Source organism: Scylla paramamosain, chromosome 42 (genome assembly GCF_035594125.1).
Source record: "Scylla paramamosain isolate STU-SP2022 chromosome 42, ASM3559412v1, whole genome shotgun sequence".
Classification (NCBI taxonomy): Eukaryota; Metazoa; Arthropoda; class Malacostraca; order Decapoda; family Portunidae; genus Scylla; species Scylla paramamosain.
Window position 1 is genome coordinate 9,835,001 of NC_087192.1, and position 14,215 is coordinate 9,849,215.

General features: G+C 44.9%; 1 protein-coding gene across 8 annotated transcripts in view; it reads left to right on the top strand.

Annotated features, from left to right (window-relative positions):
• The window catches only part of LOC135093346 (uncharacterized protein DDB_G0287625-like), a 104,274-nt gene that overhangs the window by 10,550 nt on the left and 79,509 nt on the right, over positions 1 to 14,215 (top strand). For all 8 annotated transcript variants that reach the window (XR_010263319.1, XR_010263318.1, XM_063992559.1 and 5 more), the window contains exons 6-8: positions 602 to 718; positions 12,417 to 12,509; positions 12,697 to 12,798. Coding sequence is in view for 6 of the 8 variants with exons in the window: in XM_063992559.1 (XP_063848629.1) it covers positions 602 to 718; positions 12,417 to 12,509; positions 12,697 to 12,798 (312 nt within the window). In the remaining 2 variants the exon portion in view is untranslated. The remainder of the gene's footprint in view (positions 1 to 601; positions 719 to 12,416; positions 12,510 to 12,696; positions 12,799 to 14,215) is intronic.

The following is a 14,215-nucleotide window of genomic DNA, read 5'->3' on the forward strand; positions in this document are numbered from 1 at the left end:
CACCCACAGCAGGTACAGCAGGAACATCAGGAGCACCAGGAACAGCAGGACCAGCGGATACAGCAAGAAAATTAGGAGCAGTAAGAACGTCAGGTGCAGCAGGAAAATCAAGACCAATCAATAGGAGCAGCAGGTGAGTGCATAAAACATTTCTCTTCCATTGCTTATCATATCCCTAGTCTCACCCACAGCAGGAAAAGCAGAAACATCAGGAGCAGCTGGAGCACCATGAACATCAGCAGTAACAGGAACATAAGAAGCAGCAGGAGCAGCAGGTGAGTGCACAACACCTTTCCCTACCCATACTTATCCCATCCCTTGTCTCACCTACAGCAGGAACAGCAGATACAACAGGAACGTCAGAAGAAACGGGACTTTCAGCAGCAGCGGGAACAGCAGGTGAATGCACAATACCTCTATACCTTCCCCATACTTATCCCATCCCTTCTCTCACTCACAGGAACAGCAGGGGCATCAGGAACACAGGGAACGGTAAAGCAACAACATCAGAAGCAGCAGGAACATCAGGAGCAGCAGGTGAGTGCGCAACACCTCCCCACACATCCCATACTTATCCCATCCCTTGTCTCACCCACTGCAGGTACAGCAGGAACATCAGGAGAAGCAGGAACAGCAGGAGCATTAGATACAGCAGCAACAACAGAAGCAGCAAGAACATCAGGTGCAGCAGGAACATCAGGACCACTAGGAGCAGCAGGTGAGTGCACAACACCTCCCTACCCTTCCCATACTTATCACATCCCCTTTCTCACCCACAGCAAGAACAGAAGGGCAGCAGATATAGCAGGAAAGTAAGGAGCAGCAGGAACATCAGGAAGATCAGGAGCAGCAGGAACATCAGGAGCAGCAGGAACATCAGGAGCAACAGGAACATCAGGAGCAACAGGAACATCAGGAGCAGCAGGAACATCAGGAGCAGCAGGAACATCAGGACCACTAAGAGCAGCAGGTGAGTGCACAACACCTCCCTACCCTTCCCATACTTATCACATCACCTGTCTCACCCACAGCAAGAACAGAAGGGCAGCAGATACAGCAGGAAAGTAAGGAGCAGTATGAGCAACAGTAACATCAAGAGCAGCAGGAACATCAGGAGCAGCAGGAACATCAGGAGCAACATGAGCAGCAGGTGAGTGCAAAACACCTTCTTACCTTTCCCATACTTATCCCATCATTTGTCTCACCCACAGCAGGTACAGCAGGAGCAGCAGATACAGCAGGAACATCAGGAACAGCAGGAGTAGCAGGTGAGTGCTCAACACCTCTTTACCCTTACCATACTCATCCCATCCTTTGTCTCACCAACAAAGCAGGTACACAGGAACATCAGGAGTACCAGGGAAAGCAGGAGAAATAGATACAGCGGGAACATCAGGAGCAGCAGGAAAAGCAGGAGCAGCAGATACAGCAGGAACATCAGGAGCAGCAAGTGAGTGCACACCACCTACTTACCTTCCCCATACTGATCTCATCCCACAACAGGAAAATCAGGAGCAGGAGGAGCGAACAGCAGGGGCAGCACGTGCAACAGGAACATCAGGAGCAACAGGAACTTCAGGAGCAGCAGAAGCAACAGGTGAGTGCACATCACCTCCCTACACTTTCCATACTTATCCCATTCTTTGTCTCACCAAAACAAGGTACAGCATGAGCATCAGGAGGAGCAGGAACAGCAGAAGCAATAGATACATCAAGAACATCAGCAGCAGCAGGAGCAGCAGGTGAGTACACAGTACCTTAACCTTCCCATACTTATTCCATCCCTTGTCTTACTCACAGTAGGAAATGTAGGAACATTAGGAGCAGCAGGAACAGCAGGACCAGCATGAACATCAGGAGCAACAGGAACATCAGGATCAGTAGGAGCAGCAGGTGAGTGCACAACAACTCCCTAACCTTTCCATACTTATCCAATACCTTATCTCCCTCAGCAGATACAGTAGGAGCAGCAGCAACATAAGGAGCAGCACGAACATCAGAAACAGCAGGAGCAGCAGGAATATAAGTAGCAACAAAAACAGCAGGAGCAGCAGGTGAGTGCACAACACCTCCCTATCATTCCCATGCTTATCCCATCCATTGTCTCTCCCACAGCAGGTACATCAGCAGCAGCAGGAGCAGCAGGAGCAGCAGGTGAGTGCACAGCACCTTCCTACCATTCCCATGCTTATCCCATTCATTGTCTCTGTCACAGCAGGTACATCAGTACCTGCTACAATTCCCATAATCATCCCATTCCTTGTCTCACCCACAACAGGAGGAGGAGCAGCAGGAGCAGCAGTTTCAGGAGCATCAGGTGAGTGTGCCCTACCCTCTCCATACTTATCCCATCCCTCGTCTCACCCACTGAACGTACAGCAGCAGGTGAGGGCGTCACATAACCCTGCTTTCCCTACTCCATACCCCATCTCTTGTCGCAACAAGAGCATCGTAAATAGGAACAGCAGGAACAGCAGGAAGAACAAGAGCACTAGGTGAGAGCTAAACACCTCCCTGCCTTCCCCCACCACTATTCCATTCCTTGTCCCAGCAGGAGCATCATAACCAAGAGCTACAGGTACAGCAGCAGCAGTAGGATCATCTAGAGCAGCAGGTACTGCAGGAGCACACATCAGGAGTAGCAGAAGCAGCAGGTATGAGAGGAGGTACAGCAGCAGCACCAGCAGCAGCAGCAGCACCAGCACCAGCAGCAGCAACAGCAGCAGCAGCAGCAGATGCAATAGATGCAGCATCAACAGCAGTAGATGCAATAGAAGATCCAAGGGTAGCAGCAACAGCAACAACAACAGCAGCAGCGGCAGCAGCAACAACAGATGCTTTCCTCTTCTTTCTACTCCTCCTCCTCTTCCTCTTGGTTCTTCTCTTTCTTCTCCGTCTCGCCGCTCGTCTGAGTTCTTAACTCTCAGAGAGTGAGAGTACCCAACGCAACTCCCCTTCAGCCTTTAAGCTGTTTCTTTATATCGATAGTCTCATATAGATTAGTCCCATACCCTTCCATCAGGTCAATGTAAACAGCTCTTGTTGACAGGTAAATAAAAATTACTCCATAAGCCTTGTGCTTAGTACGTCTTTTGACCGTGTCCTTAACCATGAAGGGTCCAAAGAGATCCGAAGCGGTGTTCATGAATGGCGGTGACGGTTTCAAGCGCTCTGGGGGGAAGTTGACCCATTATTTGATCTTCAGCAATTTTCTTCAGCCTCCGACAATAAGTGCATTTCCCCTCAACAAACCTTATAAGTTTGTGAACAGTAGGAATCCAGAATTTAGTTTGTTTTTTGGCAAGGGTGGATTCAATGCCAGAATGGTCAGCCTCATGCGCATATCTCACATATAACGTTGTAAAGGGATGGTTGGGAGGCAGCAGAATATACTCATTTTGATTGTAATAGTCTTTTAACCACTTAGGGATGCGCTCTCCTACTATGATGATGCCATCCTCTCTCAGGACTGGTCCCAACCGACGGTAATGATTTTCCCAATCTGGATGTAAAGTAGTGTGCACCCGCTTTGTCCACCAACTCTCAGCTGTTAATAAGTCATCAGTGGATGCGAAACAGAAATTGTACCAAGGGACTTGTTCTTTTAGGCATTTAGGATTCTACCAGTTACCTCATAATTTTTTTCGAAACTACTAAACCTCACATCGATAATGTCCATATCATCTACAGCAGACTGGGTGTGCGCGATCGATGTCTCAGTCCGGTCTGGCAACTCATCTACCAGATCTTTTCGCAAAGGCTTCTTCTTCTTCTACTGGATGAGAGAGGAACTCTGGTCCCCTTTGCCACGTAGAATTACTGTGCAACTCTTCTGGTTGTGTGACTCGTGTTAGAAGATCTGCAGGGTAACATTCACTAGGCACCCACCACCACTTGTCAGGATCGGTCTTGGATTAAATTTCAGCTACTCTTCTCGCTGTAAAGGTCGCAAAGGCATAACTCTCCTTTTGAATTTGAACTCAGATGATTGCAGAATCAGTTACATGGAAGACACGAGTAAAGGAATAAGTCATTTCTTTCACTATTGTTTGTCTTAACCTGGCTCCAGTGAGTGACCCCGCACAACTCCAAGCGAGGAATGTTCAGCTGACGTAGGGGAGCTGATTTTGTCTTCGCCATCAAGAGTCGAGAAAAGAATGTTCCATCATTTAGATCCCACCTCATGTAAGCGCACGTTCCAAAGGCTACTGAACTACTGTCAGAAAAGACAATCAGCTTTGGATGACCGATGGCGTTCCTTGGTCTGACCTCCCTGGGAAAATGAAGATGTTCTACTGTGAATAAGGACATGAAGTACTCCAGCCTGTCAGCTCTCACAGAAACTGGTATGACACCATCCCATCCATAAGACCTCTCCCTACAAGAGTCCTCATCATTAGTTTCCCTTGCAATGTTACAGGTGCAATCAACCCAAGAGGGTCATACTGGCTGGCAATTTGGCTTGATAGGAGCCTCTTTGTCATACTTCGTGACATCTCCGACCGTAGTTGATTCGGCGTTAACTTTGGAAGCACATGAAGCTTGTTAGATTAGGGGAGAAGTTGATTTTCACGTCAAAGGAAAGGAAATCAGCCTTGGGATGCCATACAATTCTTGAAGTTTTTTTCCTTGTCTGATTGAGGAGGATTCACTGTTGCTTCAGATTCATGTTCTTTGCCAGAAACCTTCCAGTATTTAACCTTAAAACCCCCTCGATAAAGAACAGACTCCACATCCTTAATAACTTGTTTAGCGGCATCAAGGGACTTGACAGCAATTAGGATATCGTCCACATAACTGTTCCTCACGATGAACTGCGAACCCTGGAGGTATTCATGGACATATTTTAACGCAGTATTTTTCAGAGCCACCGTGGCTATCGAGCCACTTGATTTGTCGCCAATGGGAACAAAAGTCAACACGCATTAATCTGGGGCACGAGGAGCCTCAAAATTTCTCCAAAGGAATCTATGACAATGTTGGTCAAACTCAGACATTCTCACAGAGTTATACATCTTCCAGATATCGCAAGTCAATCCGACCTGATCCTCCTGGAATCTTTGTAATGCTCCTAAAAGATTGTTAAGTACATCAGGTCTTTAGCCCAATATTCATTCAGTGTGTGACCCAAATATTTTGTGGAGTAACTGAACACGATTCTAAGAGGAGTAGACACAGAATCTGGTTTTAACACCCCTGAGTGTGGTATATAAAAAAACTGGATCTTTGTGTCGTGTTAAGGCCTGTCCACAACAAAGAAACATTGTTTGGAAACAATGTTTCCCAACTGTTTCCAGCAGTTTCCCCACAGCTTGGAAACATTTTCCCAACTGTTATGAAACTGTTGGAAACAGTTGGGAAACAAAGTTAGCAAACTGTTTCAAGCTGTTTGGAAACGGTTAGGAAACAGTTGGGAAACTGTTTCCTAACAATATTTAACGTGTATTTGTTTCCCATCCAGAATGGGAAACACTGTGTGTGTGTGTGTGTGTGTGTGTGTGTGTGTGTGTGTGTGTGTGTGTGTGTGTATGGCGGAAGTGATGAATCAGTACCCGCACGAGGCTTGCAGTGACAACACCATGTGGTCAGCAGAGAAAACACTAGAACTTATTGAATTGCTTCATTCATCCCCAGCATTGTGAGATGTGACATGTGGACATTATAGGAATAAGATGAAGAAGATGGATGCCTTGACGGTCATTGCTGATAAACTTTTCAGATCCGCCAAAAGCAAGTCACCATGAAAGGGTCCTTTTCCTAGAAATTTCCTTACCCATCTCTTTTTCTTTTTCTTGCCCTTTCTTGAGTGTATTATTGAAAGTGCTAGATAAAGTACAGAGGCTGCTGCAGCAATTTCTACACTCACAGGCATCCTGACGACAACTGAGGTCTGGACAGGAAACATTGTGTGGAAACACTTTGCGAACTGTTTCCAAGCTGTCTGGAAATAGTTTCCCAACTGTTAGCAAACTATTGGGAAACATTTTCCGAGAAACTGTTTCCCAACTGTTAGGAAACAGTTGGCAACCTTGTTTCCAAACAATGTTTCCTGGTATGGACAGGCCTTTATTTCTCTCCGGAACAACTCCCTGGCTACTCCTCGCTCGACCATATCGTCTATCTGTGCCTGGTATGCCTCACAGTAACTTGTCCCGAGCTTCAGCAGTGTTTTCTCAGAAGCATTCAGTCTGGCAATGGCAGAAGAAACACTGTTTGGTAAGTTCAAGTTCACCCACAGGTAGCACACCGTCCATTGTTTAGGATCATCATCATATTGCAAGCCCTTCGTTATTAGTTCCACCTCCCGGTCCTCCTTCAATCTAAAGACCTTGTTCCCGTGCACACAGTTGCCACATCTACATTTTGGACTGCAGGATATTCCCAGACATTCCATTGAAAAGAAGTATTCCAGATCATCTTTGGTCCTTGATTTAGTCATCGGTTCAGTATACTGATAGTCTTCAACGCTAACATGGTTGACTCGCACGTGTGTAGGGGTTGACATGTTCGCAAGTCCTAGGGACGGGTGAGATCCCCTCAGCACATACCAGAAGGAATTCTTCATTAACTGGAGATTTCCAGTAGTCTCATCAACTTGCGGCAAAAACTCCACAGTGATCATTTCCAATTAATAAGTCTATAGTTCCATGGGGTCGTCAAAAATGCAAGCCTGCTAGCCTGGGAAAAAGCTGAACAAGCGTCTGATGGTTCACCTTCACTAACGGGGCTGTCACCTCATCAGTGCCACACGCTGATATACACCAAGTATTTCCATCCAAGTCTAGAAGGGGTACATCACACATATGAGAGTTAACAGTCTCCCTTTGGTTCCCAACTTTTGTTATGTCAAATGCAAGTTCTCTCCCGTGCACAATTAGTGCGGATGAGTGAGAAGTTGGAACCTGAATCTTTTAAAACAGGTAGTCGTAGAACCCACAAGGGGGAATAATATTCTAGATTTAATTCTTACTAACAGGGAGGAAGCAGTCACGCTGGTAGAGGTTGGAGGACAGCTAGGTAACAGTGACCATAGGGAAATTAGGTACAATCTAGAATGGGAAGAAACTGTTAGAAACAAAAACACTAGTAAAATACCTGACTTTAGGAGAGCAGATTTTGAAGAATCAAAAAGCTACCTCGAAGGAGTGGACTGGCAAAGGATGCAGGGTGAGGTCAGGTCAGGGACGGAGTTCAGAGAGATAAGGCAGGATGAGAGAGGTGAGGTGAGGCGTGAGTGTGTAGGACAAGAGGAGGGAAGATGTGTCCGGAAGGGGAGGAGGAAAGAGGAAGGGGGAGATAGGTGTGAGTATGTTGGAATGTCAGGTCATGCTGAAATGAGAGAGGTGAGGTCGAAGCGAATAGCTGAGGGAGTGGAGAGGATGGTAGGGGCCGCAAAGACGGGATTAGGTGAGGTAAATGTAGATGAATTGTATAAATATTTCGTAGATAAAAGTTCATAGAGATCAGTTAGCAAATATCCCATATAGGACAATAAGATCACAAAAAAATTACCCTAAATGGATGACTGCTAGGTTAAAGCATTATATAGGGCGTAAGAGAAGTATATATAAGAGATTAAGGGCAGATGAAGAAGTTTTAAGGACACAATATAATGAATTAGTTAGAACAGTCAGGAAGTTAACGAGGAAAGCTAAGGACAATTATGAATTAAAGGTAGCCAGCCAGGCGAAGACGGACCCCAAGGGATTTTATCAGGTATACAGGACGAAGAATAAGGATACTATAGGTCCATTAAAGGCAGCAGATGGGGAGCTGGTTAGTTCTGGGGAGGAGATTAGTAAACTTCTGAATGAGTATTTTTTAACTGTCTTCACCCAAGAAAACATGCAGGATATGCCAGGTAGTGAACAGGTGTTTAGAGCAGATGAGAATGAGAAGCTGACAGATATTTCCATAACTAGGGAGATAGTGGAACAGGAGATAGATAGGCTTAAAAAGTTCAAGACACCAGGACCAGATGAAATATATCCCAGAATACTTAAGGAATGCAAAGAGATTATTAGTGAGCCGTTAGTTTCTGTCTTAAGGAAATCACTGGAGTCGGGTGATGTACCAGTAATGTGGAGGTAGGCTAATGTACCCATCTTTAGGAAAGGAAATAAAACTTTAGCGTCTAATTATAGACCTGTCAGCTTAACTTCAGTTGTAGGTAAAATGTTAGAGTCAATAATAGCGAGGAACATTAGGGAACATTTAGACAAACATAACTTGATAAATCAGTCACAGCATGGCTTCACGAAGGGGAAGTCTTGCCTGACAAATTTGTTAAGTTTTTACAGTAAGGTGTACGAGGCAGTAGATAATGGTTATAGTTATGATATCTTATATCTGGACTTTAGTAAAGCATTTGACAAGGTACCCCATCAAAGGCTCCTGAGAAAGGTTAGGGCACACGCGATGGATGAGAAGATGTTAGGCTGGATAGGGTCATGGCTTAGTGACAGGCGACAGAGAGTGGTAATGAACGGGTAATGAGTGGGGTCATGTAATTAGTGGGGTGCCACAGGGATCAGTATTAGGGCCATTGCTATTTCTAATATATATCAATGACTTGGATAGTGGAATTAGTAGAGATGTTAGTAAATTTGCGGATGACACAAAGATAGGTAGATTTATTAGGTCAGAATCGGATGCCATCGCCTTGAAGGCAGATTTAGATAAAATGAATGAATGGACGGATAGATGGAAAATGCAATTTAATATCATTAAATGCAAAGTGCTTAGCGTAGGTAGAGGAAACCCACACAATAGGTACACATTAAACAACCAAACTCTGGTAGGTACAGGGTACGAGAAAGATTTAGGAGTTATAGTTAACTCTGAACTCCGTCTAGGGAAACAATGCATAGAAGCCAAAAACAGGGCAAATAGGGTAATAGGATTCATTTTTAGAAGTGTTAAAAGTAGAAGGCCGGAAGTAGTATTAAAGTTATACTAGGCGCTGGTCAGACCTCATCTAGACTACGCTGTGCAGTTCTGGTCCCCACATTATAGGAAAGATATAGGTCTATTAGAATCAGTACAGAGGAGAAGGACTAAAAGGATACAGGGGATGAGGAGTATTCCTTACGAGGCGAGGTTGAAGCTGTTAAATTTACATTCTTTAGAGAGACGTAGGTTAAGAGGGGGACCTGATAGAAGTATTTAAGTGGTATAAGGGTTATAACAAGGGGGATGTAGACAAAATTCTTAGGATCAGCAACCAGGGTAGAACAAGAAATAACGGGTACAAGCTTGAAAAATTTAGGTTTAGGAAGGAGACAGGAAAAAATTGGTTCTCAAATAGAGTGGTAGATGAGTGGAACGGACTCAGTAATCATGTTGTTAGTGCTAGGACACTAGAGAGCTTTAAGAGATGATTAGACAAGTTTATGGATGGGGATAATAGATGGAAATAGGTAGGTATATTTTATACTGGGACTGCCACGTGTAAGCCTGGTCGCTTCTTGCAGCTTCCCTTATTTCTTATGTTCTTTTGTTCTTATGAATCATAAAGAGTAGTGAGGTGTTCTCCATGGCAATAAACACTGCCAGTCATCAACAATAAACCTTCACATGATTACTAACAGTAATTACTAACAGCACTAGGCGAAGCTGTTTGTCAAAGATTCCCAAACATGTCATGTAAACTACGATGATGGTCTGCAGTACACTGAACACCGTTAATCAGAATCCCACACCTTACTTTTCTTTTACAGGTTTTGGCGGTGTGATGTGGAACGATAAGACACTTGAAACAAACTCCCTTTGCCTTAATAACTTGAATTTATCTAAGGCGTCCATTCTGCTGAAGCCATTACAGTCTACTGTCTGATGCAAATCCGTATCATGATACACGCATCTCTTTCCTACAGGTTTAACCTGAACAGAGTTCCCATTATTTCCTGGCTGAGAGTTTAACACTAATTGAGTCATGTTGTTGAGACAATCCACAATGAGGCACTGAGAGGACTTCAATTCCTTCAGTGTTTCTATCAATTCACAAGGCTCACCTTTTGTCTCACCTACATAATCAACATTAGTTGCGTTAAATGTTGCCTTCTGAAGGTTGGAACGGATGTCAGATTCCAAGTAAACGCACACATCCCTCTCCTTCAAAAGCAAGTCAATGAACACTTGTAAAAGGTTGTCCGGGTCATTTATTTGTTGAGCTTCGTGAACCCACTGGTGTCGTATGTCGACTGGGTCTCCAGCGCTGAGTCTGGTCTTCAGGACGTTGGCCTTCCTCGTGAAGGTTCGCTTTGCGGCGGCACGTTCCTTGACTAGTTTCTCCATGGCACTGCACTGTTGAATTGTCTCGTCCGAGGGGATGGAAAGGCCCGCCGTATACCGGATCCTTTATTGTAGATGTACTATTCAACGTAGGGAGGTAAGCGTATCATCACATTGCACAAACATATGCTAAATATATGATAACACATCATTCACAGGTTATCCCAACAATTACTAATGAGAAAATTTCAGATTAAGAAAAGAATACTCTAAAGTAAGGTCTATCAGTACTGAACGACTTCATCAAACCAAGAAAGAGAAACAAATTGTTATATAAGTATACACACACACATATTCTTGTAAATTTCTTGCTACTCATGTAATACAAGATTCTCAGAGCAGCTGTAGTCAGCCGCTGCAGTGTGTCAACCTGAAAACATGAAGCTACTACATTGCGGTCTCAATCATCGTACCTCCGGTGAGGAGTTCCCTACATGGCGAACTACCTTTAATGAGCCTCAACTGATCAATGATCGGCAATAAACACATTCAACAAACTCACAGTAGTATCACAGTAGTATTCACAGTAGTATCAGCACTCATGTAGCCAGCAATCCATGGTCAGTCACACCACTAAATAGGATCAGGGACGAGCTGGCGAGCCAGTGACCGGACAGACAGACAGTGCCATCCTCACACTCCCCTACCCACAAGACAACTCACTAGTCAAGAGACGTCTGAGATGCGCAACAGCGCCACGAAACTTACATCAATGTTACAACAGATATCTCAAGTCCGAAACAATACAATAAACATGTAACACATAACATACAATAACACATAATAACAGAACCCAACACTCAATCATACGTAACAACAGACATACGTAAGTACGACCTTGCTTAATATTATCACTACAGTGTTTCACCAGTTATGAATCACACTACATGTACAATGCTTGTTTAACATGGATAAAGTTATGCAATAAATTATACACAGATCAGATGATCCTCACAACACTGTGTAAGGTCACCCCAATAATCATTTTATATATATATATATATATATATATATATATATATATATATATATATATATATATATATATATATATATATATATATATATATATATATATATATATATATATATATATATATATATATATATATATATATATATATATATTGTTTTTTTTTATGAACCAAATTTGATTCCTATATTGCAGGACCTTAATTGTTGGTGCACTGGGTCCCGCTCGTGCTGCAGAATGGACAGGTGTAGAGGTGTGTTGTGGTGGTGGTGGGGCAGCGCGTGTGCCAGTCACAACACAACACAGGGGAGGGTTCCCACAAGCTGCTCAAGACCCAAGGATCGCTGACCGCTTTAGAGCTCCTTGATCTCATCTACTATTTATTATTTGTTCTCCATGACTGTTACTCCCACAGCACTCCACAGTACCACAGCTGATCTAATTATCCTTGTGAGAATGAACACTCACATTAAAATGGACAGCAGTAACTCTTACTGAACTTTCGGCGCGGCATATCCACACAGGGAAATCCTGTATTCAAATATATCTTCTTTACTCCTAGCCATGTAGGGCTCAGCGGAGAGAGTGGCGGTCTTGGCAACTCTGAGTGTGAGACGCCATGATTCAAACCTGAGGCTAAACACATTAATACATAATGTATTAATAAAATAATTATAATACACAGCAGTTCTTCTTTAATACATATTGCGGTGTGAACACAATATGGGGAAATAGGCTAACTTTGCAAAAATTATGTTGGGCCCTCGTGGCTCAGTGGTAGAGTGATGAACTTTAAGATTGGTGTGAGGGAAGCATGGGTTCGAACCCCACTCGGAACTTACAAAAAACTTCAAAGAGCATCCACTGCATCATCATGTGTGCTTAAAAACACACAACACGGTGATGGAGCTGCCCAGGGGAGTAGGGGAGGTGAGTGCGCAGCACCTCCCCAACCTTCCCAGGAGAGCAGGGGAGGTGTGTGCACAGCACCTCCCTAGCTTCCCCACCTTTGTCCCACCCCTTGTCCCACCATAAAAAGTAGATTCACTGACCACCAATTTGATTCCAATTTGAGGATACACCAGACTTCCTTGTTCATTTACCCATACCATACTTATCATGCTTATCCCATATCTTGTCTCACCTACAGCAGGAGCAGCAGGAACATCATGAGCAGCAGGAGCGACAGGAACATCAGGAACAGCAGGAATATTAGGAGCAGCAGGAATATCAGTAGCAGCAGGTGAGTGCACAACACCTCCTTACCCTTCCCATACTTATCCCATCCTTTGTCTCACCAACACAGCAGGAACATCAGGAAAAGCAGCAGCAGCAGATACAGCAGAAACATCAGGAGCAGCAAGTGAGTAGTGAAAAGCATTTACTTACCCGCCCCATACTGATCCCACCCCTTGTCTCACCCACAACAGGAACAAAAGGAACATCAGGAATAGCAGGAGCAGCAGGAACATCAGGAGCAGCAGGAAAACCAGGAGCAGCAGGAACATCAGGAGAAACAGGAACATCCACAGGTGAGTGCACAACACCTCCCTACCCTTCCCAGACTTATCCCATCCCTTGTTTCATCCACAGCCAGAACATCAGAAGCAGCAGGAGCAGCAGGTACAAAAGGAGCATCAGGAGCAGCAGGTGAGTGCACAACTCCTCCCTACCCTTCCCATCCCTTGTCTCACCCACAGCAGGTACAGCAGGAACATCAGGAGCACCAGGAACAGCAGGACCAGCGGATACAGCAAGAAAATTAGGAGCAGTAAGAACGTCAGGTGCAGCAGGAACATCAAGACCACTAGGAGCAGCAGGTGAGTGCATAAAACATTTCTCTTCCATTGCTTATCATATCCCTAGTCTCACCCACGGCAGGAAAAGCAGAAACATCAGGAGCAACTGGAGCAGCAGGAACATCAGGAGTAACAGGAACATCAGGAGTAACAGGAACATAAGAAGCAGCAGGAGCAGCAGGTGAGTGCACAACACCTTTCCCTACCTACCCATACTTATTCCATCCCTTGTCTCACCTACAGCAGGAGCAGCAGATACAACAGGAACGTCATAAGAAACGGGAATTTCAGCAGCAGCGGGAACAGCAGGTGAATGCACAATACCTCTATACCTTCCCCATACTTATCCCATCCCTTCTCTCACTCACAGGAACAGCAGGGGCATCAGGAACACAGGGAACGGTAAAGCAACAACATCAGAAGCAGCAGGGACATCAGGAGCAGCAGGTGAGTGCGCAACACCTCCCCACACATCCCATACTTATCCCATCCCTTGTCTCACCCCCTCCAGGTACAGCAGGAACATCAGGAGAAGCAGGAACAGCAGGAGCATTAGATACAGCAGCAACAACAGAAGCAGCAAGAACATCAGGTGCAGCAGGAACATCAGGACCACTAGGAGCAGCAGGTGAGTGCACAACACCTCCCTACCCTTCCCATACTTATCACATCCCCTTTCTCACCCACAGCAAGAACAGAAGGGCAGCAGATATAGCAGGAAAGTAAGGAGCAGCAGGAACATCAGGAAGATCAGGAGCAGCAGGAACATCAGGAGCAGCAGGAACATCAGGAGCAACAGGAACATCAGGAGCAACAGGAACTTCAGGAGCAGCAGGAACATCAGGAGCAGCAGGAACATCAGGACCACTAAGAGCAGCAGGTGAGTGCACAACACCTCCCTACCCTTCCCATACTTATCACATCACCTGTGTCACCCACAGCAAGAACAGAAGGGCAGCAGATACAGCAGGAAAGTAAGGAGCAGTATGAGCAACAGTAACATCAGGAGCAGCAGGAACATCAGGAGCAGCAGGAACATCAGGAGCAACATGAGCAGCAGGTGAGTGCAAAACACCTTCTTACCTTTCCCATACTTATCCCATCATTTGTCTCACCCACAGCAGGTACAGCAGGAGCAGCAGATACAGCA